This window comes from Gallus gallus, chromosome 9 (genome assembly GCF_016699485.2).
Source record: "Gallus gallus isolate bGalGal1 chromosome 9, bGalGal1.mat.broiler.GRCg7b, whole genome shotgun sequence".
Classification (NCBI taxonomy): domain Eukaryota; kingdom Metazoa; phylum Chordata; class Aves; order Galliformes; family Phasianidae; genus Gallus; species Gallus gallus.
Genome location: NC_052540.1, coordinates 16,115,105 through 16,141,486, shown reverse-complemented (window position 1 = coordinate 16,141,486; position 26,382 = coordinate 16,115,105). Strand labels below are relative to the sequence as shown.

At 41.5% G+C, this 26,382-nt stretch overlaps 2 protein-coding genes and 1 long non-coding RNA gene across 10 annotated transcripts in view; 1 reads left to right on the top strand and 2 right to left on the bottom strand.

Annotated features, from left to right (window-relative positions):
- Positions 1 to 6,603, top strand: part of ATP11B (ATPase phospholipid transporting 11B (putative)) — a 141,357-nt gene extending 134,754 nt beyond the window's left edge. For 4 of the 5 annotated variants that reach the window (XM_040705709.2, XM_025153475.3, XM_040705713.2 and 1 more), the window contains one exon: positions 1,776 to 6,603. In XM_040705709.2, the coding sequence (XP_040561643.2) occupies positions 1,776 to 1,994 (219 nt within the window). In that variant the 3' untranslated portion in view covers positions 1,995 to 6,603. The remainder of the gene's footprint in view (positions 1 to 1,775) is intronic. The other variant, XM_046898851.1, reaches the window with a different exon arrangement.
- On the bottom strand, positions 5,916 to 10,296 carry LOC124417101. Its single transcript, XR_006930982.1, has 2 exons — positions 8,628 to 10,296; positions 5,916 to 6,912 (listed from the first exon to the last, which is right to left on the bottom strand). It is a non-coding gene; the product is annotated as an uncharacterized LOC124417101 (long non-coding RNA).
- Positions 10,297 to 11,234: 938 nt separating this feature from the next.
- The window catches only part of DCUN1D1 (defective in cullin neddylation 1 domain containing 1), a 24,424-nt gene continuing 9,276 nt past the window's right edge, over positions 11,235 to 26,382 (bottom strand). For 2 of the 4 annotated variants that reach the window (XM_046898428.1, XM_040705576.2), the window contains 6 exons: positions 20,738 to 20,954; positions 19,432 to 19,600; positions 18,762 to 18,892; positions 15,774 to 15,856; positions 15,450 to 15,546; positions 11,235 to 14,018 (listed from right to left, as the gene is read on the bottom strand). In XM_046898428.1, coding sequence (XP_046754384.1) covers positions 13,939 to 14,018; positions 15,450 to 15,546; positions 15,774 to 15,856; positions 18,762 to 18,892; positions 19,432 to 19,600; positions 20,738 to 20,912 — 735 coding nt within the window. In that variant the 5' untranslated portion in view covers positions 20,913 to 20,954 and the 3' untranslated portion in view covers positions 11,235 to 13,938. 4 annotated transcript variants of the gene reach the window in all.

The following is a 26,382-nucleotide window of genomic DNA, read 5'->3' as shown; positions in this document are numbered from 1 at the left end:
ATTGAGGGATGCGAGCCCTTTGTTTTATTTTTGTTTTAACCAGAACACCCTTCAGAACTGTCAGTTGCAATGCTCCTATCTCTCAGGTATTCACAGAAGTTCATTGTCTTAGTAAATGTTGACGTTGTGTCCAGAAGACCTCCAGAATGAGTGGGAGTTGTGGCTGCACTTCTTGTCTATGGCATCTGATAAACAGCAACTGCATCCGAGGTTTCATTCTGTAATACTTGTTGCTTTCTGTAAGTTGATGTAACTGCTAACTGCTGACCTTCCTTCAGGCGTGATGTTGAGCAGTATGGCAGGAAGGGACCTGGAAGGATCATGGGGGAACATAGAACAGAGCTGAGGAAGGGGCAAGTATAGGAAGCGATGTACGGTGGCCTCATTTCTGATTGTGTGCCCCCCCAGTTCTAACAGTTGTTTTTTTCTCTTGGATTTCCAAAAGCCTTCTCTTTCTTTTGGCTGCTGCTACTTTCTAGAACAGGAGCTGTTCTGTTATGAAATGCTAATCTGTCAGTCCCCTGTTTTGTAGGGGGTTAGGAAGGAAGGTGTGTGCTCCAAGCAAAAACATATTCTCTGAGACCAAACTGAGGTGCTTTGCTTTCCTCCAGTATTAAGCAGGTGCGGGTGGTGTGAGAGATTGAGGCTTTGGTTTCCAAAGTCAGACATTACAGTCAGTGATGTTTTGTCACACAGTGAAAAGATGGGGAATGTTCTTAACAGTGAGCTGTGCTCTGCCATACACTAAGATGCCTTCTCCCCAGGTCTCCTCATTCATAGGTCTGGGAGAGTGAGGTGAGGATAATGGATACTTAAGTTTAGCCCGCATGTTTGGCATTTGCTTGACAGGATGCTCTCACGGAGAGCTTTAAATTAAACTAGGAAGAATCTCCACATACTGCTTGTTTCTTTCTTTTTGGAAAGAACGATGAAGTCAGTTTTGGATAGTCCCTACCCAACAGTGCTAAATTTTGGTTGAGTTTTAGTTCTGCTGCAGTTGACCGGTGCTCAAGAACCATAGAGTGCGCTCATAGAGGGTATTCAGTGTAAACTCCTCTGTGTCTGTATAATTTCTTTCATTTTGTTTGAGTCTTTTTCTCATACACTACGAATAAAACATAGCCTTATGCTAATGTTGACTTGTTCCTCATAGTAGCGTGAGCATGGCTAAGCCTTTTTAACATCGGTCTTACTTGTATTTATGCAGGATACTCACAAAATCAGGAATTTGCTTTTCTTACCAAGCCAAGAGTGTAGCTGTGGTACTGCTAGGATATAAATTACTACAGAAAGTTGCATTCTGCGCTTCTTGAGGAATAGTTAACACTTAGCACCACATTGCTGTCCTTCTTGCAGCTTTGATCTGAAGCTTTCTCATGATAGATGTTGTTTAAAAAGGAGTAGACCTGAAGCTTGTAGAAGTTGTACCTCTACTGAGGTTAATCAAGGCTGGACAGTTCAAACTCCAGAGATTCATTACAGCTGTAACACAGAGAATTGCTAACCGGTTTCTCTTCATCTTTAAGCAGAAATGGTGCTAAAGAATTTCTGTGCGCTCAGCAGGACTATATTTGAGCCTTGGGAAGATCAAATGTTAATATAGGCATTAGGAGGGGAAATGGTGAACATGGTTGTAGTACTTCTGTAAGACTGAAAAATATTCAGCACTAACTTAATGAAAGCCTGCCTTTCCTAAGTGATATCTGATAACATCTTTCTTGATAGAATCTGCAAATACTGATTGATTGATTTATTTATTCTTTTTCTCTTTCCAGCTTACTGAGACAGGTTCAGGTATCAACTGCATGGACTCCATGTGCTGCTTCTCAGATGGGGAAACAGCATGCACATCTGTTAGAAGAATGCTGGAACGACTAATGGGAAGATGTAGTCCAACCCGGGTCAACAGGTGTGGAATTTCTCTCAATAGCCTTTGCTGCAGACGATTCTCCTATAAACTGGAACCTGATGAGCCTGCAGCTATAGATGCGTAGCAAACTGGCTGCAGGTTTTCTTTAAGTAGGAAGTGCAACATTTTATTGTACTTTATTCATCCTAAAAGATAAGTTTCTTGCTTCTCTTTGAGTGTTTTCTTTTGGGATCGGGAGGGGGAAAGATGGTTCTCAAAGATTTCTGTTTAACTGTTTAGTTTGACTTTAGTACAAGTTCTTGAGTTGTATCTGTCTTAATTTCTCTTGATTTTTGTACGTTCTTCTCCTTAGATAATCAAGCCTTGCTGCTGCTTTTATTCTCCTGTTTTATGATTTTTTTTTTTTTGCCTTCACGAATCAGGAGTTGTTTGTAAAGTCAAAAGACTTTCCCCCGTGGTTCTTGATGTACAACCTCCAAATATTTACCTTGGAGCTTGCATTACTCCTGAAGATATACTAAAGGCTCGCACCCCCTTCCTTAAGTATGACTTTATTGTTATAAGGAAAGTCTTTAAATCTTTCAGCCATTGATTGATACGGAGATTAAATATTTTTGTAGTATAACTTTTATATTCTATTTCTAAAATTGGTAATTGACGGAACAGAGCCGTCAGGTTCTAAGAATTTTAAATGTTTTCTTTTCAGTTCCAGAAGGTATATTGTCATATGTGCCATTCCAAAGTGTGTGCTAAACAACTCTTTTCCTTCACGAGCCACGTGTGAAACAAACACCTCAGTGGGATAGAAGCATTTTAGAGTAATCAGATACTTTTGAGGAACGATACTGCTCTTGCAGTGAGCAAAACTCTGGGGAAAAAAGCTCTTACTAAACCTGCTTATGTGCCATCTCCCCACTTCAAAATAGAGAGGGCTGTCTAATAAATACGGAAATATTTGGGGGTAGAAATAATTATAGCCTCTTGTACATCGTAGTCTCTCAATGCCTGAATGATATCATGGTCCTTCATTGATGAAAAGGTAAACCTGAAAGCTGCGCTTCATGTGTTTTCAAGGAAACTTCTTTTGTGCTCGACTGTCACTTTTAGTTAAAGGTCGTGATATCATTCATTAGTATGAAATCTCGTGTGGGCAGTTTTCACCGACAAGCTCTGTCAGTTCTGATTTTGGTACTGTTACACAGTACGACCCTGTTTTGAACTCCTGTGTTGAGTGCTGTGTCTGTGATTTCAGTTGGTTTCTCACCTGACTTGCTCATGAAATTTATTCAACATCCACATCCAGGGAATGATTATGCAACGTTTCATTCCATATGAAAAATGAACTGTTACGAATAAGTACACTTTTAATTAAAATGTGCTGTATAGAAGGCGAGCATGATGTATAAAATAAACAATTTAATAGAATTTTTAATCTACAAGATGAGCATTTAATTGATCTAAAAATCAACATTTTAATGGTAATTGCTCTAAGCTCTTGGTTTGTTTGGGTTTGTTTTTCTTTTTTCCATTTCTTTGTAAAACTGTGCTTTCCAAATGAGGAACTTCTCGTGCTGCTATTTGAAATCCATTGTTATCTAATCAGAAGCAGTTTTTTTGGTTAACGTTTCCTTTTAAAGAACTTGTGTAGTTCCACAAGGTAGGTATTCTGTTTTATTTCTGCAATGCATTTACACCTTTACAGTTTTTCTCTTTTTCCACTCAGTATATACTGATTTTCTTTAAGAACTTGCTTAAAACTATCTATTGAATATAAATCATATTTGACAGAATATTGATCAGTTTTTGAAGTCAGCTTTTTCTCAGGTTTCTTGTCTGCTTACCTCATCATTTGCAAATGAAGTTCCAGTTAGCTCAGTAATTTTAGAATGTTTAGTGTTCATGCAGGACTGTCCTGGTGCTGCACTGAGGGCCTGAAGCTCTGTAGCTTTTGCTTCTTCTGCCTATGGTTGAAATTGCTCAGAACTACTTTCTAGTTGCCCTTAATTTTCTGAACAGAACTAGAAAGAATGCTCCTTAAAATTTTATTCTCGCTTTCTTCGGTGACTTCAGTTCCATCCATACTACATTATTACTTAAAAGCTAGTCTAACAGTCAGCTCAGTAGTCTGAACTAATAAAAGTCAAGGCTGTTTGCGTTCTTCCCTTACACTTGCCTTACAGTAAGTAAGTGTTTAATTCTGCTATAATCACATTCAACAGTTACATATTGAAAAGTGCTGAAGGTGTGCTTAGCAAAGCAGTTTGGTGATTCAGAAGTGTTTGTAAAACTTAGTGCTGGGCCACTTTCATTGCACATAGGAGCTGATGTTTTCAGAGGATGGTGTGATCCCAAACAGGGCAGTCTTCTACATACATGTGCTTCAAAAAACAGCTCCATATTCAGCCAGGAGGTGGCTGCAGATTGGCTGTAAGTGTGCTGTGGAATGAAGAGCAGTGTTTAAAATTGTGTTGATTTAATAGGTTGTGTTGTATTTTATGCTCATTATAATTTGTCAGGTATTATATTCTGTCAAGTATGATAACATAAAATCAAATATGGTATCAGATTTTCGTAGAAACTTTGAATCAAAGTTGTACAAATGCTTGGAGTAGAGGGCTACAGGAATATAGTACTTACTGCTTGTGAAATGAATTCAAGAACTATTTTCTATAGAGTTTCATTCACCGGTTAGAATATAAAATGTGTGCCATGGTATGATTGATAGAATGCATTTTTGTCTGTCTGTACCATTAAATTGTCTGTCAGTTTGTCAGTCACTAAAACATTAGGAATTCTGGATCACATCACATTCCTGTACAGTGGGATTCATTATGAGTTGTTGGCTCTCCCATGAGTGGTACTTGTGGCAAAGCACTGCATGTAAAAGTTCTGAAGAAACAGCAGATTTCTGACAGAGACATTTGGAGGATAAATTTGTTATATTTGGATTCCCTGTCTTTCAATCTTTTAATTTTCAGCTTTTCACATACAGTCCTATAATGCTGTTCAGCGGAGAACCGTGGTTGCTCTGCAGTAGTAGAAGTAGTAATCTGTCCTTAAGATGCTGGGAAATCATATCTGAATCAGAAGTCGCGTTAGCTTTTTGATGCCTTAAAGTTTAACTTAAATTTAACATTAAGAGTTGAAATAACCTTATGGCTGTAGATAAGGTTTTGCCCACCTGTAACTTTAGGCAGCATTTCAGATCAGAACACCCATCAGCTGGCATACTGTGGCTAGCCGTGCGTACCGCAAGGCTGTGCCTGAACGTCCTCAGGCAGTTGAACTGCAGTGTTCTCAGTGCCTCAGTGTAGGCGTGCAGCATTTGTTTTCTTTGCTTGAGGCCCAGTACTAAAAATCTAACCGTAAAGCTGGCCTAGAGGCCTCTGGTCATTTCAGCTCAAAGCAGTGAAAATATCTGATTAACTTTACATTTCTAGCAAATGTGGCATTGTTAATTACATAGTTGGGTTTACTGATAGCACTATACTTTCAAAGGTTAAAATGAATTGCAGGTGTTTACGTGAAACTAATAGATAAGTCTTTTAAAGGGTTACGTGAGCCTAATCTCCTAACACTTTTATTTTTGCTTTCATAGACTTTTCTCCTCGCCTCTAGCTATAAGTTCCCAGTCAGCCAAACTTTTCTTTTATTGTTACTTTAGATCATGGAGTTCAACGGATCCCTTCTATGCCAACGACAGAAGCATCTTGACTCTCTCCACAATGGACTCATCCACTTGTTAACAGGGACATTTGTAAATACCTTGTGGAAGCCAAGTGCTGCTCATGTACCTATAGTAGGTTCTGAAGTGAGTTCAGTGCTACATCCCTGCCCTAGACAGGACTGGTGGGACTTAAAGGCAAACTGGTTGTCCTGTAGCCAAGCATAACAGACATCAGGACTGTATTTGCTTCCAATACTTTTTCTAATGATATCCACGAGCTGCTAAGTAATTTTTTTTTTTTTTTTTTTGGTAAGAAATGCTTTTACCTCTCACCATTAAATCTTTTTTGTTACCGTATGAGCAGATTGGAACCTTGTGTTTGATATTTGAGATGCTGGTATAGCACAGTGCAAAATCTTTCTCCCCCCAAATCCAAACAATCAAATAGAATTTGCACAACGAAACGTAAGTGGAGAGTAATGAAATTAGATTGTCCTTTACTCCACACACACTCAGTTTGGACTGTCTTTTACAGCTGCTACTTTGGCAGTTTGCAGATCAGTCTTATTGTTTCCACAGATGGTTTCTGTATTGTTTAAGTACTCAGTAACTTTTTAGAGATAAATATAATTCAAATATTTATGCTGTTGTATGAATGGCCATTTAGTAGCCATCACTTTGAGAAACAGTGTACGTATCGGTCATTTGGAGTCACGAGGATTTAACAGGTTGCTGTTTTCTTGAAGTGTGATTCAAAGCCACTCATCTCTCACACCGGTTTGTTAACTGTTCACAAACCTGATGTGGGAAAATGGGAAAGAAACTGTGGCTCGTGCAGGTACCTCACTGACATACGTTTTTGAATGAGGAATCCTTTTCATGTTGGTGAATCCTTGCATGTTTTGTTCTTTTTCATGTATTTATATTTGGCCATGTTGTATGTTGAAGATGTGGTTAATGCTTAATTATCTTCATATAGCTGAAGGATCTGAGATATTGGTGGCAGGGTTTTGATACCAAAGTATGCCAATAAAAGCAGATTGCATCGATGCAACTTGGAATGGTACATAATGCATCTTGCAGGTACTTCTTTTTTTTTTTTTTCCCCCTCCCATCAGTTTATAAATGTGTTTTCATGTTTGGGGAAGGGTAGCAACATCTGCCTCTTCGTTCTGCCACATTGGCCAGAGCTATTAGGGGTCTTTCTTTAGATGTGAGAGGTAAATGGAGGTGCTGCCCCCAGGGACACCTTACAGCTTTGTCTTAGGTAGTCCTCAGGTGCAGGCCAGGAAAAATGCTGCTGCGTTTGGACACGTGTTTGGGAATCCAGTTTGAAGTCAGTCTCTGAAGTTCCATCGCCACTGAAAGAATCTTCCTACAGGCCAACAGAAGGTAAAAAGCGATGTATTAAAATTCTCAGTGAAAGAAATCAAAGAGACTGTAAATAGCTCCTGTAAATAGCACCTGTAAGAACTTCTTAACTGAAGATGCAGTGAAGCCTGAGGTTTGTACAAACTCAGCATTAGCTGCTTTCAGCACACCTGCAGGGCTTTCCACTATTGGCCCAAGTTATTTTTTCTACAAGTTTCTCATTCTGAGACAGTCTTCTAAGTGCAATCAATATCTAAGACATGATTTTAAATATTCTAACAGATATCTGCTGTTTTGCTGTATCTTTTGTGTGTAAGCCACTGTGTTTCACTGTTCAGAAGTACGTCTTCGTCTGTGTCACCCACAGCACCCAGGCAGAGTGTATGACTGCTAGGCCTCATTAGCTCATCTGTATGTCTGGCTGCTGCACCATGTGTGGAAATAGATACTGTGCTTAACTCTATAGGAATGTAGAGGGTTTGATAAAGGACCCCACTCCAAGCATTTAGATTGGGTCAGGCTGTACAGAAATGTTTGTTGGCTTTTACCATGCAAATACGTTGATTATATGCACAGAAGACACACAGTCCTGTACTTGAAGAATAATTTACATTCATTATGTATGTTTCTTTAAAACCTTCCATCTCCTCTTGTCCCTCTTTCCCTGCTCTCCCTTTTCCCAGTGTTTGTAAGGTTACCGAAGAAACACGCATTTAAACAGTTCAGGAAGAGCTTAAGAATCCATCTGTCTGCCAAGGTATATTTTTCTATTTGCAGTACAATCTAAACCCGTAATTTATCATTTAATGAGCGTAGAGTTGGTTTGTGCACATGACCAGATTTTTGGTCAGGCAAATACTTGGGGCCATATGTTTTTGTAAACATGTCACAGATCATTTAGAGTTGCTTTTGCTCAAAGAAGAAAGCTTTTGTGTATTTCTTTGACAGCTGAAGTATATGAAACATTCATTGTGCACAGAGTATAGTGTAGAAGGCAGTCAGTCTTCACAAAGAAGACCGCACAGAATACAGCTTATTCTATTTAATGACAGAATTCAGCTCTCTGATTTAATGGTGAGGAAGGCTTTGCCATAGGAAGGAAATATGACAGAGCTGTGTCTTAGCCTTGAGTCACGTATCATGTGGCAGGAAAGCAGACAGTCTATTAAAGCAAGTTACCAGACTTAGGCTTTTTAAACGTGCAGTAGAGAAGATGGAGTGGAAATATGTTCCAATCTGTTCAACAAGCCAGAATGTTTAGATGCTGCTTAAAATGGTCTGTGTATTTTTTAAAGCTATTGGGGGAGGAAATAAAAAAAAAAAAAAGGCAAAGGAAGGGATGCTGAGAACTCAGAATGATTCCTTCTTTTCTAGTACAAAAGATTATGCAACTCAGAGCATGTATTTATTATTAATTAGGCAACTATAATTTCTTACTGGGAGCCTTTATTTACTACTAATACTTTCAAACATTCTTTTTTATAACTGTAACTTCTCTACTGGGGGGCAAAAAGGCTCATTTTCTAGTGTTTGTTAGGAGTGTCTCAAAGCTGTTGAATCAGCAGTCTATGTTATTTTTAATAGTTTTAATTGTTTTGTTTTACACTTCCATACTTATTACTGATACTGGTGAAATGTACTGTCCAAAAGTGCATAATCATAATGTGTTTCTGAACCATTTAAACCGCCCTTGTTCTTTTGCTCTGGAAAATAACTTACTTTATAGCTATAACCACCAGCACTGCACCTGCTGCTGCTTTGTTATACATTTCTTTTTTTAAATGGAGATGCATTCCTAGAGCTGGGTGAACCAGTCACCATGAAATACGGACTAATTTCAGCCTTTCCTTCTTGTTTCTAAATTCTTCCTACTTAGACTTTTGTTGCGGGCCGTTTCTTTTTTTCTGTGACTCTTTATTGTTGGCTGGTTTGTATGTTCTTTGCTTCTCTTTGCTTCCAGTGTTATGACTTCTCTGGTTTCTATTTTCTATTTGAATGACTCAATTTAAAAACAGGAGGAAAGATGGGATGCTCATGGCTGTACCACCTAACTCTTGCCCTCGATCAGCTTAGACATGCATTGGCATCGGTATTTGCGAGGCTTCTGCTTCCCCTAGATTGTTCAGCTGCTCATAGTGATGTCAGCACTAGCTCTGCTGCCCACGCTTCTGTTAAAAGGAATGTTCTCATCACTTTGACGTATTCGCCTTGCTCTAGGTGTTGCCACGTTACCTCGTTGTTTTACAATAAGTATATAAAATTGTCACTGTAGATACGACTTCTTTGTTGTTGTTTCTGGTTTGTATAAATGCATGGACATGAACAACCTGATGGGCTGGGGGTGAAAGATCTCTATATGTAACATGAAGGGGGAAAGAGATGAAAAACACTGCAGATTACAGCAGTGTTTCTTGCTTAAACAGAGCCCTGTGCTTCACCTGAATGGGATACAGTGTGCACTTTTCTCAGCACTTCTACTTGGAGTAGCAGCAGAGTTCAGTCATTCTCATCTTTTCTGCATTGTGGCAATGATTTTAAAAAGAATATACATACATATATGACTGTTTTCCTCTCTTGCTGGTATGGGTTATAATGGGATTTGCTTTCAGACACAAAGAGGATGTCGTAACTCCAGCAAGGAAGTGATTTTTTAAATTTCCAGTTATGTTCCTATTGTAGCTCTCAGTTCTTACGCACACCTACCGTCACCCCTTCCTCCTGGAGTGGCATCCAGTTCTCCTTGCTCCTTTTCTTTCTTTTTTGATTAAAAAAACCAACATGAATGGGAAAAGCATGTGAGGGTGCCATTTTAACAAAGTCGATCCTTAATTTTAGGCAGTTAAGGATCAGTGGCAACTGGAAACTGTAGCAATAATTAGTATTAAGAATTCTGGACCTGTGACACTGTGGCTGCCTCGTGTTCCTCCTGATGCTGACAGCAAGTCTGTGTGCTTGTGCACCGTGCAGCTCGGGCAGTAGAAGTTGCTTTATGGTTTATGGAAATAAAATAATTATATTTATTAAATAAAACTTTGGCTTACAGCTGAGTCATTGTTTTAATTACGGGTCAGAGGAAAAGATGTGAGAGCCATGAGGCTGCTGCCGCTCTATTCCCCAGCTTCAGTCACAGAGGAGGAGAATAGGTACAGTCCAACAGGGCCACACAGATGGACAGGCATGGAGACACAGCTCTACAAAGACATGGAACCTGAGGGACGGACGGACAGACAGCTGCGTGGACAGATGGATGGAAACACAAATGGACAACTAGACAAACAGATGGACAGGCAGACAGACAGACTTTACCTTGCCAACCACCTTTCACATCCCATTCCTCAGCCTCGGTTTCTTTGTCTCCCCCTGTTCACTATTTTGCCTTCTTCCCCCCTCTCCTTTGAATGCTTTGGGAGAAAGGCTTGACACGTCATATTGCAGACACAGAATTAAGCTTAAAAGGGAAACATGAAGTAAGTACCAGTTTATTTTGCTAACTAACGTGAGAACTGAAATAACTATTATATAGGTTAGTAGAGGAAGGAAAAAATAGTTGGCAGAACATCAGAAACACTTATTTACAAGTACCTGTTTAAACGTCCACCCTTCAGACTGAAGGAGCGAGTGGCAGGGAGCCATTCTAACTGCAGAGCCCAACTCCTTAGCTGCTCTCACCTGATGGTTCTCAGTCACTCAGTACTATAAAGCAAAAGCCTCTTTCAGCACTAAGATTACAGTTTCATCAACTACTTACTGGACTGTGTGCTCTTTGAGAGCTCCGAGGACTTCAAAACCAAACACAGGCAGCATTACCACACACAAATAAAATCTACAGAGACATCTGGCACTGTTATTTAAAACCAAGTGTGAATGACAAAAGTTTATTAAAGGCATTCTTAAAAAATTATATTTATCTTAAATAAGGAGTTCTCTGCAAGGAGTTCATTGTAAAACAGTTCTGAAGCAATTCATAAGTTACGCATTAACAGGCTGTTCAATAAAAAAAAGTCACTTTATGGTACTGTAGTCTTTAACCCAACTTACTTAAACAAATGCACTGTGTGTGGTGTCTTCCACCGCGTGCTAAGTAATGTTAATGCAGCATAGCTGGGTAAGATCAGCTCCGTTCTGTACCTGTAAACATTCAGCATAAGCAGTAGGCAAGACATTGCATCACTTCATAGATATTTTCCCCAAAAAAAGACTCACCCGCCATCGAGTGTGTGTTTTATGCAAGGGACAAATGTTCCACACCTGTTTGTTTGTAGTTAAAAAACAGTCTAGAAATGTCTTACAAAAAAATACACTGAAACAATGCATGAGAAGACGTGGTCATGGCAATTTCATTGGAGCTTTATTGCCTCTGTTGGTAATGCGAGGGATTGTAAGGAGTTACATTTGAACTTACAGAGATATGTAAATGATGGTTTTTTACTAAATATAATCTTGACATTAAGTGTTTTATATCAGGGCACTTCTAATTTTGTACATATTGAATGTATAAAAACAGATTATAAAGGTGACGTTTACCTTTTCTTCTTCACATTTGGCAAAATTAAACTGATCCATTAAGGGGAGATTATCAGATTGAGGACATGAGCACTTACGAATTAAAGCAATCCAAGGAAGCAACTGTCTGCACTCTTAAAAAAACAAAACAAAGGAAAAAAAAACCCCACATGGCCGTATCTGAGCACTTTTCAGTACAAAATATTCTCTCACCAGGCATTTTGTCCTTAGAACCACACCCTGTTAAATCAGTGCTTTTTGAAGAACTCTTAAGATGCCATCATAGCACAAATAACCTTTTTCTGCAACATAATTAGTCAGCGTTTTAAGTATTTCTTTATAATTACACAGTAATTATAAGCACGTAGTACCAAACTGATGACAACACTATTTTGTTGAAAAGATCTTGCATTCAAAAGGAATATTCTTTAAAACACCACAGCATTATGCCACTGCCCCACCTCACACTTCTTTCGAGGGCCAAGTCTGTCCTGGGACAAAAAAACAGTCTGTTCTCATCCCAGACACAGCATACAAACAAACCAACCTGAAACTGTACCAGAACCCTCAAGACAGAAAACAGCACGCATAGATACCTTGTAGAGCTTTTTGCACACACACCCCCACCCCTGATCTCAAGTCCCCATTTATATTTACACAAAACTTAAAAAGGAAATACTGAAAGCAGCAAAACACACATTTCTTGGCATAGCCAATTCCAGTAGCTGGAGAAAGTTGCAATGTTTCTGTGGAACCATATTACTGAAACAAATGCACAGATGGGTTTTCAAAGGGCACTGCTATGAGGGGAGCTGGCCTTGTGGTCAAACCTCACAGAATAGAAACAAACATTTATAGCCATTTAATAGGGTTTTTTGGGTTTGTTTTTTTTTTTTTTCCCTAAAATACTTTTAGCATCCACAGAGAAGTGTTCAGCTGCTTACTGCAAGTACCAGTTACTATTTCAGAAGTCATTCAGGCCTTACCGTGGGACTGTTTAGCACATGGACTCTCACCTCTAACCTTAATGGTAACTACAGGCTCTCTGCTTTCCTGGAGCTTCCTATTTTCCAGCTTGCTTTTACAGAGCAGAATTGATCTCAAGAGAACATCTCTTCCCCAGTAACAACTCAGCAGTAGAAGACCATGTTTAGCACAACAGCAGCTCATGAGCTCTTGTAACGTTAAAAATAAAGGATTGCATCCTGATAACACCTGTTCTGAACAAAAGAACTTGGTTTAATTAAATGCAATACGACAATGAGGAGTAGTGATGAACCAACAAAATAACTTAAGGAAACAAAGCCAGTGTAGTTTATATCTGATCCGTGTCTGTCTGGAAATGCTTTACACTTCATTTCTATATTTGGCAACCACAGTGAAATGTCCTTTTATGGAAAGCTCAACACAATAATTAAAAGTCGGTGTCATCCATAGCAGTACCTCTGCGTTATGAAGACTTAACTTACTTCTCAGAATGCTTTCAAAACCAGGTTTCATATCAAACGCACCATCTTCTCATTATAGCAGGGCCATTTGCTTCTTCACACCTCAAGCATAAAAAGTTCCATGCCTGAATTTGAAATACTGTGTTGTGTAGCAAACGTTAAGACACAAATTCAGCATATTCAAGTTTTAGATTTCCAGAGCAATGAGAAAGCTTTTCTGTGACAGAAGCATTTCAAAACTGCAACAAAATCTATTTCCTTAGATAACAACCTATAGAGAATATCAGAACCTGCCCTCACACACGGCTCCTCTCACCAAAGGCCGACTGTAACACCCAGCACAGCTGCTGTAAGTGCACAGGAGTTGTGTCGTACTTCAACTGTGCTGAGGGGCAGCTGACGTACAACCAAGCCGTGCAGACAGGCACCCAGATACCCCAGTATCAACAACCTGAAGCTTTCCTGGTTCTTTCTGTAACTGCTACTACCGGACACTCACACTCACTTAGATGATACCTGCAGTTTTCCAGAAGAGGGAAAAAAAAAAAAAAAAATCAATTAAAAAAAGCAAAATTAGACCCAGTACACTTAAATATATCACTGGTAAAGGAAGTGCTATCAAGACTGTCTTTGCAACTAGCCCCAAGTGTATATTTAAGGATTCTTTTAAAAACTGCTCTGATGTTGAGCTGTATAATTCAGATGCCATACAACAGTTGTCTGATGATGACCAGCATTGTGCTTTATGTGAAACCAGAAACCTCAAAATCATAAAGCTGCTCGGACTTATGGGAGCTGAAACTAGGGCAGTCCAGAAAATAATAACCATCCACGATGAAATCCACAATGTTGGAATTTTAACGGGCAGGAGTGGTCCAGACTAGAAGAAAAGCCCAAACCACCAGTAGAAGGATGAATTATGATATGGTCCATGATGTATCTTTAAAGGTTTGTCTCAACCCTCAGCCACATTGTGAGGATTGATCTTCAGTTCAGTCCAGCCAGCAGAAATTGACTGTGCAATTTTCCATTTCAGGTATTTGTACAGACTATGTACACTCTATAAGGGTCCTTTAGTGCTACACTGTCGTACTTTTTGTCCCAGCAATTTGAGGGCGTGCAAATTCCACAAAGTCATCAATAAGAACTGGCCATGCCCCTAAAAGAAAAGAAAAAAAGAAGGACCAAAGCATAAGAAATCAGTTTAACACAGGTTTTCGTTCTTCTAAAGCTTTGGATCTGAAGGATTTATTTACTTTCCGGTCTGAAATAGTTTCAAGCAAAAAAATACTCTTTGGCTTCCCTGCTTGAAATGTAAATACTGGTTAAAGATTTCTGCCTTCCTCAGACCCTGCTGATAGAAATGCCCTTCAAGAGTGATCACTGCCTTCATCTTCCTGACCAAAATACAAATTCTAGCTTAAAACTGTTCAGTTGTTGGAACCGTAACTCCAACGCGACAATCCAGGTTAGCAGTAGCTGCTTACAAACCCCTGGGCATTGCGTGGGGCAGCCCATGCTGTAAGCTGCAGTCAGCACATACAGCTCACCGTGTGGTTCTGCAGGAATGAAATGCACACCTGTTACAATCAGCACATGTGGCCATAGCCAAAGCCAACAAAATGCACTCTGATGGCCAGTGCCCTAAAAAACTGGCATTACACTACATGGCACTACGTTTCCATACTCCTTACCATGAGGTAGTTAAAATGCATATCAACATCTAGCATATTACAGGCAGTGATACCTAAAGAGCTGCCGCCAGTCCTGTGCACCACAGTCCCATAAAGGTTAAAGTAATGGTGGCCATTTGAGCCCCTTCCCTGAACATATTTTGATTCCAAAGAACTAGAACATGTTTTTCTGCCTTTAGCCTTCCAAAACCACACTGACTTATGGTTGGCAGCAGTCAGTTTGCTTAATGAAAAGGGAATGAGAACTGTTCAAAATCATTCAAGTTGTAGAAGTTTGCTCCCCTCTGCTCTGGAAGTACAAGAAGTTCAGCTTCCTCCACTCAGTGACTGATCTGCCACCAAGGACTGATGGTAATTAGCAGTTCTTGGCTGCAGATGGATTGAAAGAGGAAAGATCAATACAAAAGTTTACAAGAAACACATGGTGCAGGAAATAACTTCTGTTCAGTAACCGCTGTACCGCAGCCAGCTTCACATTATTACATCTGATCTTCATGCAAACCAAAATAATCAAACTTGGAGTGCATTCTAGGCTAAGAAATGCATTATCTACAAGGAAACGCACAGGCCACCAATCAATTACTTGGTTGAAGATGCCAAAAACTGCACTGGCAGAGAACCCATGTTTTAAAACAGACACATGAAGGGCTTTCCTCAAGAAGAACAAATTAACATCTAAGCTAGGAAGGAAAAAATAAACCAAGTTTAAGAAAACATCAGCATTTCTTTTTTAAAGCTGCAGTAAGCAGATGATAACAGCATGCATTAGGGTAGCTCTAACTGGACTTCAGATCACCACTGATCTTCTAATTCTGCTGCTGTGCCAAAGCAGACACACAGTAATAAGTGTAACATAACACAGTTAGAAGTTAATGAAAGAAAATGGAAATTTTTACCTTCCTCGTCATAGTTTGACATATCATCTGCTATCATTGTACTAAAGTCTAGAAGGAGGTTCCAGGTATCCTTAGGTATTGATCTTTTATGATGCTCCTGTTTGTAGGGGTGGAAAATTTATACATAAAAAAACAAACATTAAAAATCCATACACAGAACCTTTTTTACTCTCCCAGAACATAACTCCCTTGCATGCACTATGAAGCGCAGTACCTGGGATCTGTGTCAGAACAGCCCATTGCATCAACTCAACAACAGAAACACATTTATCTTCCAGGTTTGGAAGTTACTGCAGTCCAGTTTTTGTAAAGGTTTAAACTTACCAACAAAAATTTGTTCCACAAGTCTAGAAATTTAAATCTTCCATTAAGTACTAAATTCCAGTAGGCAATGGCCATTTCTAAATCTGTAATATTAAAATATATTACTCTTAGAGATATGCATTTCAATACGGCACCTCAACAGGCATCTCACACTAAGATGAACTGCACAGTCATTAAGGTACAGAGATGAATCTAATGCAAACATACCCATGGATCTTCTATACAAGAGAGCCATAAATTAAACTGTTATAGAAATAAGTTGCAGATTTCAATACTGCCACTCCAACACAGGATTGAAAACTGCCCATACTCATATTTAACACGTCCAGAACACAAGGCTATTTCAAATGCTTTTTGCTGTCCGGCTGTACCTGAGGGATAATTCAGTGAAATATCTGTCTTAGACATCAAATAAATGCAGTATTTTGTAGTATGAATGGCTTTGTTTTACTTATATACAAATACAATCTATATTCCATTGCCTCTTCATGATTTCATTTTCAGAGCATCGCTGTTAGTGGTGCTGGCTCTGTAACACGGCCTTACTGAGTGCTCATTTCTGCAGTTGGGTTTCTCTTTGAAAAATTGTTTATTTGAGTATCAGAGTCTCACTTTGTGTGTTTCAGTGTCCTCTGAAGTTCTCACTGGTTCTGAATCTGTTTCTCAGAGTGACTGAGAAAGCCAATAAGCATTCAGAAACAGCACCAACGTGCTGCCTGTCGGGCAACTGCACGCTGCTGTCAGCAGTGGGTGCTGTCAGAGCACCGTGAGAGCACAGCACTGAGATAACACACTGCTGCACATGGTGTGGCCGGGGGAGCCTCGCTGGGATTTGCAGAGGGCCAAACTGACACTTTACTGTTTGTTACACACATACAGTAACGCATTAGTTGCATAAATAAGAAGCACGAGAGCTCTGGAATGCTACCTAGCATGATTTCCACTACCAGGAATTAATGAGGATCTCTGCAGTGTGTAACAACGCACTGATCTTAACCGAATTCAGTATCCATCATCAAGCTATTAAAATAACTACAAAATGCTGCCTAAGAGTCCCCGCCTGTCACAGAAGCTCTTATACCTTTTTGCAGCACATCTTATCTCTTCTGACATAAACACTCCTCTTGTGGAAGAGGAAAGAAGAGGCACATGAGCAGCTGCACCTCAGGACAAAGAAATAAGCCACAGCACAATCCAAAAGCAAAACAAAAACCAACCCCTTCTTTCCCAACTCCTCAACTACTTCACAAACAAACACACAAACAGGGAGGCGGACCTCAGAGCTAAAAGCAATAGCAAGCAAAACAGAGACTGAACTCTGCATGGCTGGAGGGTAAACAGGTGTCTGGGAGAGCTCCTGAACTGTTAGCATCTTTGATATTAAAAGTTTATGCATTAAAAGTTAACGCATAACCACATTATAATGCTTCCTGACCAAAGTAATGAATAAAATCTGCAGTGTTTTCCATCAGCTGCACGGAGTGTGATCCCACGCTTAAAGGGTTCAGACATAGGGCTCAAGGAGCAGATACAAATTAAGCAGAAGTCCAAACAGTCACTGAATACATTATATCTAAGAATGACACCCCATAAAGGCGAGGTATGTCTCCCTTCAGCAAAAGATTCAAGTACAAAACCCAACAATTTAGCTTTCAGCTAAAACAAGCTGCTCAGGGACATCTTTCATTACAGACAAAAACACATTAACTACTAAGGAAGAACCTGCTAGGCTCTCTCTTCTCAACAGTACAACACTTAATACTGGTTATAGCCAACACCTCAGGTACACTGTACACATACAAGTGTGCATTCTGGCTGGTTAACAATACTGCTGGAAAGATAATTTTGTCCCTTTCTTTTTGCAGTTTGAAAGAGGCAGATTGACAGCTTGTTCATTTACTCAGGACTATGTTGGGCTTTTTCCCCCCAAAATTATTTTTCGTAAGTTATCACAGATTCACAGAATCACAGAATGGCCTGGGTGGATGGAAAGGACTGCAATGATGATCTCATTTCAACCCCCCTACTACATGCAGGGTCACCAACCACCAGACGAGGCTGCCCAGAGCCACATCCAGCCTGGCCTTGAATGCCTCCAGGGATGGGGCATCCACAACCTCCTTGGGCAACCTGTTCCAGTGCAGCACCACTCTCTGTGTGGAAAAACAACCTAAACCTCCCCTGTCTCAGTTTAAGACCATTCCCCCTTGTCCGATTACTATCCACCCTCGTAAACAGCCGTTCCCCCTCCTGTTTATACACTCCCTTCAAGTACTGGAAGGCCACGATGAGGTCTCTCTGGAGCCTTCTCTTCTCCGAGCTAAACAAGCCCAGTTCCCTCAACCTTTCCTCATAGGAGAGGTGCTCCAGCCCTCTGATCATCTTTCTGATGATCCTTCTACTTCATCTCTTATGTAATGAAAAGCACAATCAGCAGAAGAGCTCTGCTGCCTGGTCAGTTCATTCACTGAATGGAGCAAAGGCAGTAGGGAAGCACCACGTACCAAGGGCACAGCAGCACCACAGACACCAAGCCCAGGATGCAGAGATCTACTTGCACTATGCAAATTTTCTTTGCAAAGACATTTGCATGTATTTTGGCATCGCAAGAGACTCCGTACAAGTGCATTTATATGGAAATCAGTTTTACAGGTTAAGTTTACCCTATATGTGAAAATTGAATTACTTTGTTTAGTACTGCAAATTCTAAACAATGTAATTATGACTTTAATGTGAGACCACACTCCTTTGTGCTTACTGAGTATTTCACATACTCCGTGAGAGAATAAACCCTCTCGTATAATTCTGTAGCCTATATTAATCATGCAGATATCTCTATAAGCTCAAAGATCTGACGCTGACATCCATCTTTCACATAATGAGCTGCATTTCATCCCAAAGGTGGTTAGCACTCAGCCTTACTGAATCACAGCACTGCTTTCATCAGCCGTCCCCCATGCACAAACATGTATGATTAGGAATACGTACCTAAACCTTTCTGTCCTGGATTCTTTGCAAAGTTGAAAGTAAACTGATAAAAATCCTTAAATCTTCCCGGCTCTTTTAACTCTTGTTCCATTTTAGGAATCTGAGCCTTTAGTTTTTCTATGCTGTCACATCTGCATTTTAAAAAGCACATTTATTTGTGTATTATTCATTTTGCTATAACATAAGAGATACAACGTTAGGAGTCTTTTATAACATCACTGTGGAATACAATTATCAAAACAAAAATCAGCAAGCCTCTAACTGGTCTGTGATTAGATAACTATTTCACTCCTTTGTTGTTACTTTGTCACGCTGCCCACTGCACATACTAATCCACAAGATGTGATAAACATTATTACATTCACATTATGCACAGAAAACTCAGGTATGCTGCACTGCGGGCCAACATCCTTGCTTTACCTACGTAAAAAACCCTGGCAGCCACCTCATGCAGTCAAGGCAAGGAGCACTCAACAACCCCTTCCTTTCATTAGCCACTAAGCCTCCAGTGCAACAGACAGCAGATGCATTTTTACAGAGGCAGACAAGTGATTGCAGACTCTGAAAACCCCTGGAGTTGAAAAGGACAACATGATTCTGAATGCTTCACAAGAGGACTGTTCCAATGTTGGCCCTGGGTTACGCTCAGTACCCAACACTGCACACTCACCCGAGCTCAGTCATTCCATCCATGAATTCCAGCTTTGAAAATTCACACTGCGTTGCAGCTCGGAACTTCCATGCAATGATGAGTACAGTAATGCTGGCTGGGTCGAGAGCTAGATCATCACAAAACTGCTGTATACCATCTATACCAATTTTATTTTCATCTTGAGGATCTTCAGGATACAGAAATAAGTGTCAGGAAAACCAGAGACATTTGAAATAGTTGATTTACTCACCAAGGGTCTAAGAAAAGCAAACGTTTTCAAGGTTGCCAAGATATGCTCTTACAAGTGAACTTTTAAAAAAAAAAAGTTAGTTTCTTATTTTCACTGCTTAAGCCTTGACATTTGAGGAAGTTTCAACAATAAAGCTTCCCATACAACAAAGCTTGTTTGATTTCATTGAGAGACAAAAGCACCACATACATTTGGTTTCTGTCTAATGCATATGACACTGACTCATCCCAGAGAGAGAACAGCAGTCCTTCCCCACCAGTGCCTCAATCATTGGTGTCTTTGGGAACTACCACAACCAATTCTGCAGTGTCCCTTCATAAGCTGTTCTGAAACAATTACCAAACCTCCCCATAGGGTACCAAACTGACATCAGCGTTATGCATCCTCTGGCATCACCAGCATGCGTGAGATTGGCCATGGTAAGCTCCAAGAGGGGAGTCACACTGCCCTGTTACCAACTGCAGGTCAGCCACGCACACTCCTCTGTCCATGAAGGACTCAACATCCGGTCTGGAAGTGAGATGCTCACGTTTCAAGTGCACTAACAAAAAATCTACTCATGCAAGCTGACAAAGACTTGAGGTAAATGTTATTTGGATTATGCACACACACAAAAACTGACAAAAACGTAGCAGCAGTCTGTTATACACCTCCTAAGTGTTCCACTGTTTTGAATTCACCTTACTATTTTTGGTGAGATACTATCAGCTGAACACTGCCTGTATAACATAAAAAAAAACTATTTTCTGCTCTGTTTGTTACATTGATAAAAGTCAAAAGCTGAGTAAAAGTTAAGGTAGAATCTGTCAGTGGTCACTGGTATGCAGCCTTCCTCATTGCCAGGAGTGAGTTCCGAGCAGCATGTGTCCTCCAGAAGAAATAAATCCACATTAACCACTGCAGGTACTCACTGAACACACAGTTCCAGTTCCAGATGCTATCCTTGTACACATGGATATACATTTAGGGTACATAAAGCAACTTCACATCATCTTTGCAGAGCAGGAACCTACACTTACTTCCCTTCCAGCTTACCATGATTAATAATACACAGTGAGGAAATGAGGTACTCACCTTTGTATCTGTTATATAGTTGTTCTAACTTCTTTCTGTCCAGTGATCCTTTAACACTCTCTCGTATATAAAGTTCAGGATTTTGGAAGAAGTTGTCTGTTGCAACATCCAGCTTCCAGTCATTCTGGGACAGACAACTCACTGCTGTCTTTTCACTGGACTGTGTGAAGACCATGAACTGACGCACTTTGTCCTTCTGCGATGATTTCAACTTGTTCTAGCAAAAAGAGACAATACAGAAACTAGAAATGTTTTAACAGAAGAAGAAAACACCACCACCATCAATTCACTACCCATCAGAATTTTGTCCAGCAGTGAGGCTGACTGACTTAGACAGAGATTCCATTTCATATGTGACCAGTTTGCTAAGCATCCCAGTACAGTCACACTGAAGGATGTGCTGTAGAAGGGCTGCGTTCCCACTGCTGTGTGTACAATAGCACAGTGCTCCAAAGCATATTTCTAACAGCATATATTCAAACTTACCTTCTAGGTCATTTACACTGGAACACAACTGAGTTAAAGCATTACAGAAACCACACTGGCAAAGAAATGAAAGAAGTTAAACATGGGTGTTCTTCTGCACACCAGGGCACAGCAAACTCCCACCCAGCTGTAAGCAGGGATACATTTCTGTTTAAACCAGTTTATATAAATACACAGAGGATTTCCGAGAGGGGAGTTACACAAAGCCAAGGGCTGATGGCAAGAAAGCAACCTTGCAAGCTCTTGCACTAAACCCAATTTCAGCCCTGAAGTTCAGGCAATGCATTCAAAGCAGAAAGACCCCTAATGAACAAAGTTTGACTTCTCAGGACTGCACGTCCTACACTGCACACACACACAGGTCACCTTATGTCCTATGCAGATTTGTATCTTCCTTTCATTATTGTAATTTCCCAGTGCAAGACTCCCTCTCATGGGCAAAGGTAAAAAAAAGAGGGAAAAATAACACCCCAAAAGCTATGAAATCTCCTCAGCCACAGCAGGAATGCTTCAAGAGAAGAGAGAGCTGGAGCTCAAAGAGCAATCAGTGCCCAATCACATCACCATTAGAAGAAAGGAACTCCAGCTTGAGAGCATAGATGAGAAACTCAGAATCAAATGGTTTCTGCCTGATGACAGTGAACAGGAGCACTGCCATTCATTAGAGTAGTTAAGGCATCAGCTTTAGAGTAAAACCATTTCCAAATACACCTCTTCTAATAAATAAATGCCCACACAATATGCTAAAAAGATTAATAGGTTCTCCTTAAAAAAAAAGGAAAGAAGAAAAACCACAAGAAATCCATCCCCAAACCAAAGCACCCCTGTGCCTACAGTGCTTGGCTGAAGCTCCAACTCCTGCACATGCTCTGCACACAGCAACTCACCATCGGACTGCACTCCTTGTGACACTGCAACGCCCTGCTTCTTTTTCCCACACGGACCTTTGGGCACAGCCTGTGGCTGAAGCTCAGATCCTCAGGCACAGCACTGACCCCACAGCACCTCCCAGTCTGCAGCTCAAGCTGCATGAGTGACACAACACTGCTGATGAAGCCCCATGTGAAGACTGTGAAGACTTCTGGGCACGATAAATGGATCCTTAGTTGCAGTACTTAAAAATGTACTATAAATTCAGACAGACGAAAATGAACCACTGAATGCAATCTCAAATGAAGACAAAACCATCTCAGGGTCACTGCTGTACCAATTAGCAGCTTCCCCACATGAGCTCCACGCAGCCAGACTGCTGCAGCCCTGCACTATGGGCTTCTTTTCCTTTGAGAAAGCCAATGCCTTTAACCACTGGCTTTCTTCCTTTTCTTTTTTCCCTTTAGATATGCAGACGTATTTACAGACTATTCTGTACCACGTGAAGAAAGAGGCTTTGTTCTGCCCCGCTCCTGCAGGGATAAACCACAGCAGAGAGGTCGGAGCGGCTCTGCCAGAGCTCAGCACGGACACCGCGTCGCGAAGGCCAACAAGAGAAGGGAGAGCACAACTGATTGGATCGAATCTGTTTTGCAATACAAACTGAAGCCTATTTATACACAAAGTCTTCCTGCGCCCAGGGTTCCCTAAGTGACAGTAACACCACAGAGCTGTTCTAAAAAGAACACGGCATGAGCCAAGCAGCCAACAACACAACAGCACACAGCATCTCCTCATGTTTTAAGATGCAATAAATCACACTTTGCAGACACGCTCTTTTTCTGGAGTAACTATTTTTACGGGTCAAACAGGTGTTGGTTTTTGGTGAAGCCCCCAAGCCCCTGCCATGTGCTGAGTGCTCCCCCAGCAGCTCACCAACACGGGAGAGATGCTCACATCCCAATGACCGGACAGCTCTTGGAAGCCTTCTGCAGGACAGCAGGAGATGGAATTTCTGCTGAGTTGTTATTATCCCACTACAGCTCTTCTTCCATCACCAAAACCCCACACTTGGGGTTGGAACGTGTCTCCGGCTGCCTGCACCTCTCAGGGCTATTTCCAGAAGCCGAGCTCTGACAGTATGACTGCATTAAGTGTGCAGGACAGAAGCCACAAGCACCTATAACCCTCAGTCTGGCAGTCATCAGGCAACAAATACCTCACACAGCAGCTGTTCATACTCTAACGCAATGCAATGCATTCAGGATATCTCAACTTTAATGCTCGTTGAAAGGGAAGACATTTTCGTTTAACAGATACGTTTCTCACTAAAACAGGCAAGCAAAAGCCAACAGAAAACAAATGCAATACATTTCCTATTAAGTCTTACCCTTAGGGTAAGGGTAGAGGAAGGATTCAGGTTAGCCAGCCTGCGAACACCTTTGTGGTACCACGCTGCCTTGGACAAGGAGGATGTCACTATCACACAAGCTCCCTCCACCCAGAGCACTCTGTTTGCCCATTCCAGGCAAAAACAAATGCTAGCCCTGACTACTTGGTTTCCTTCCTCATCTCCACCACTCTGTTTGCAGACACCTCAGCCGGAGCGCAGCCCTGCACAGCGCTCACCGACGTCTCCTGGATGACAGCACCACATGAGGGCCCCTGGGAAACACCAGCCCACAGCACTCAGCCTGCAGAGCCCTGGGATTCCCGTAAATCGCTATTCTTGGACTTTGCTCAAAGGCTTTACGTGGCTGCCTGACAAGCAGCATGCAACCAGCTGAGGTGTCCCTGCCCCACACCCCAGAAAGGCATTCAGTCCCCACAAGCAACAAGGCCTGCCTTGTGCCCCCCGCCCCCAGCCGCTGCTGGCAGTGCATGCCCCTCAGTGCCCCTCACTACTTCTCCCGAGCTGCAGGAATGTGAGTGATGTGACATCTGCGCTTTTGTTTCAGCCCGGACTCGAAGAAAAGCCTGTTAGGTTCTCATGCATGTGACAGGTAAAAGCCTTGTCTAAAATAGCATCAATCTCCACCAAGCCCAGGCTTCTGCCCTAACTGCATTTCAACCCTGTACAGAGCGCTGCACTGGGCTGTGGAAAGCACCCAAGCACTTTCAGAGGACCCCCGCGATGTTGGCTCAAGCACTGACCAACGCCAGTCCGCACAGAGAACATGTTAGTGCACAGAAGGGCCTTGCAGCCCAGGGCTGTCACTTCTGTCCTGTCTCCGTGCACTAATGACACTAATGGCCAAGGGAATACTCCTCCCTCCTGTGTCTGAATCATAGAATCACTCCACACTGCACTAAATCCATTGAAGGGACGCCTGGGATGCCTGCAAATAACCTGTTTACTGCCTGCAAATCCATGGCTAAAGATTACAAGGCAAAACCGTGAGTATTTCAGCTTGTCTGATAAGGAAACAAAGGTTAATTACAACTTATTTCTGCCAGAAGTCTATGAACGCACTGAATTACACTTTAATCCACCAGCTGCAATGACATGTGTATACTACAAAAACACATTAAATCCAAGTTAACAACATAAACGATTAAAGCAAATAACCACACTTTGTTTAACACGAACAAACGTGGCCATGCACTACATTTCACTTTCTATAGCAGCATCCTCCCACAGAAAGGCCATGGAAAGGAGGCCAGTAGGGATTCTTAAGCTGCTATTTCACACTGATGTGGAATCCATTTGCCTGCAGTGGAACAAAAGCAACCAACACATACAAGGCCTGACGGCATATCAAACCCAAGGGGAAAAATCACAAGCAGCACAATAAAGCTGCACTTTACACCCTCTAAAGTTCTTTCAGTGGATAAAATAATTGTAGGACTTGCATGTGGGCACAAAGCATTTAACGGAAGAGCAACACAGAGCTATCCAGAAGTACACAGCACTTATAGCAGTGCTTTAAGGTAATTCATGATCACAGAATGATGTGAAGGGACCTCAGAAGATCCCCTCATCCAATCGCCCTGCCAAAGCACGAACACCTGGATGAGGTCACACAGGAACACGTCCAGGCAGGTTTTGAATGCCTCCAGAGAAGACCACACAAGCCCTCTGGGCAGCCTGTTCCAGTGCTCTGTTACCCTCAGATAACCTGAAAGGTAAAGGAAACACCCAAAATCAGGGCTTTTCCAATGCATTTCTGAAGAAACAAAAGGCACAAAATACAGCTGCCAGCTGTTCAGCCTTCTTACCCCCTGACCAGGTTAGAAGCTCTATTCAGCCCCTAGAAGTTGCTTTCATACCTTCTATTTGCACTGGCACCGCAAAGCACGAGTAAAACATCAAGAGCTACATAATGAATTGCACACCTTGCTCTCAGAGCGGTCCGTGTTCCCCTGCAATATTTTTGAGGCTCTCATTAGAAGTGAATCTACACCTGAGTTCAAAGGGTTCTCCAGTGAGCTGGGAGAGGAAACGAGATCATGCACCATCTTGTCTGCTGCTCCGACTGCTCAGTCCTACACAGTGCCAAGAATCCACTGACTTTTACTATAGGAGAACCAAGAGGCAACGTTTCATACCAACAAACTGCTATTGACATGAATACACACCAGAACAAAGAGCCCAGCAGAACAGCTCACCGAGTCAGACACTGCATAACAACGTGATGAAGTACAACGACATTACAGGAGACAACGTCAGATGTTTGGTATTACGAGAGCTTTGACTTCCTGTCACCTGAAGGTCGTAATAAAAAATAAGTACTTAACAAATTATGTATTCATCAGCACAGAACTACTTTTCAGAGAGCACAAAGTGGACAATATAAAAGATACTGTAAACAGACTTAAGGTTAGTGTCTGCCTCTGGATAGAGATACACTGATGTGCTTACCTTGTGTATCAGACACAGCTCTAAACCCACTCAAACATTCAGAATAGCAATGGTAGCAGCTCTCCTCAAGGACAATGGAGGAGAGCACAACGGATCCACTTGCTGCTAGCAGCTCTGTCCTGATTTGCAGCTCACTGCTTGTCTCTGTGACCCATGAGCTGAAGCAGTAATAAAAGCAGACCGCTGCCACAGGTGGTGCCCAGTTCAAACCAAATGGAGGCAGATTGCTCAAAGAACACAGCTGGGGCAGCACACCTGATTGCCACACAGCTGAACACAACTTCTGAACTTAACTACCAGGCTGCCATGAGGGCTCTCTTCCATCTAGTGGACAAAGACACCATGATGCCATGAAACTTCTGCCCTGAAAGCAGTGGCTGCAGCACATCAGAAAGGCTCAGAGCCAGGAGCACCTGAGGGCAGTGCT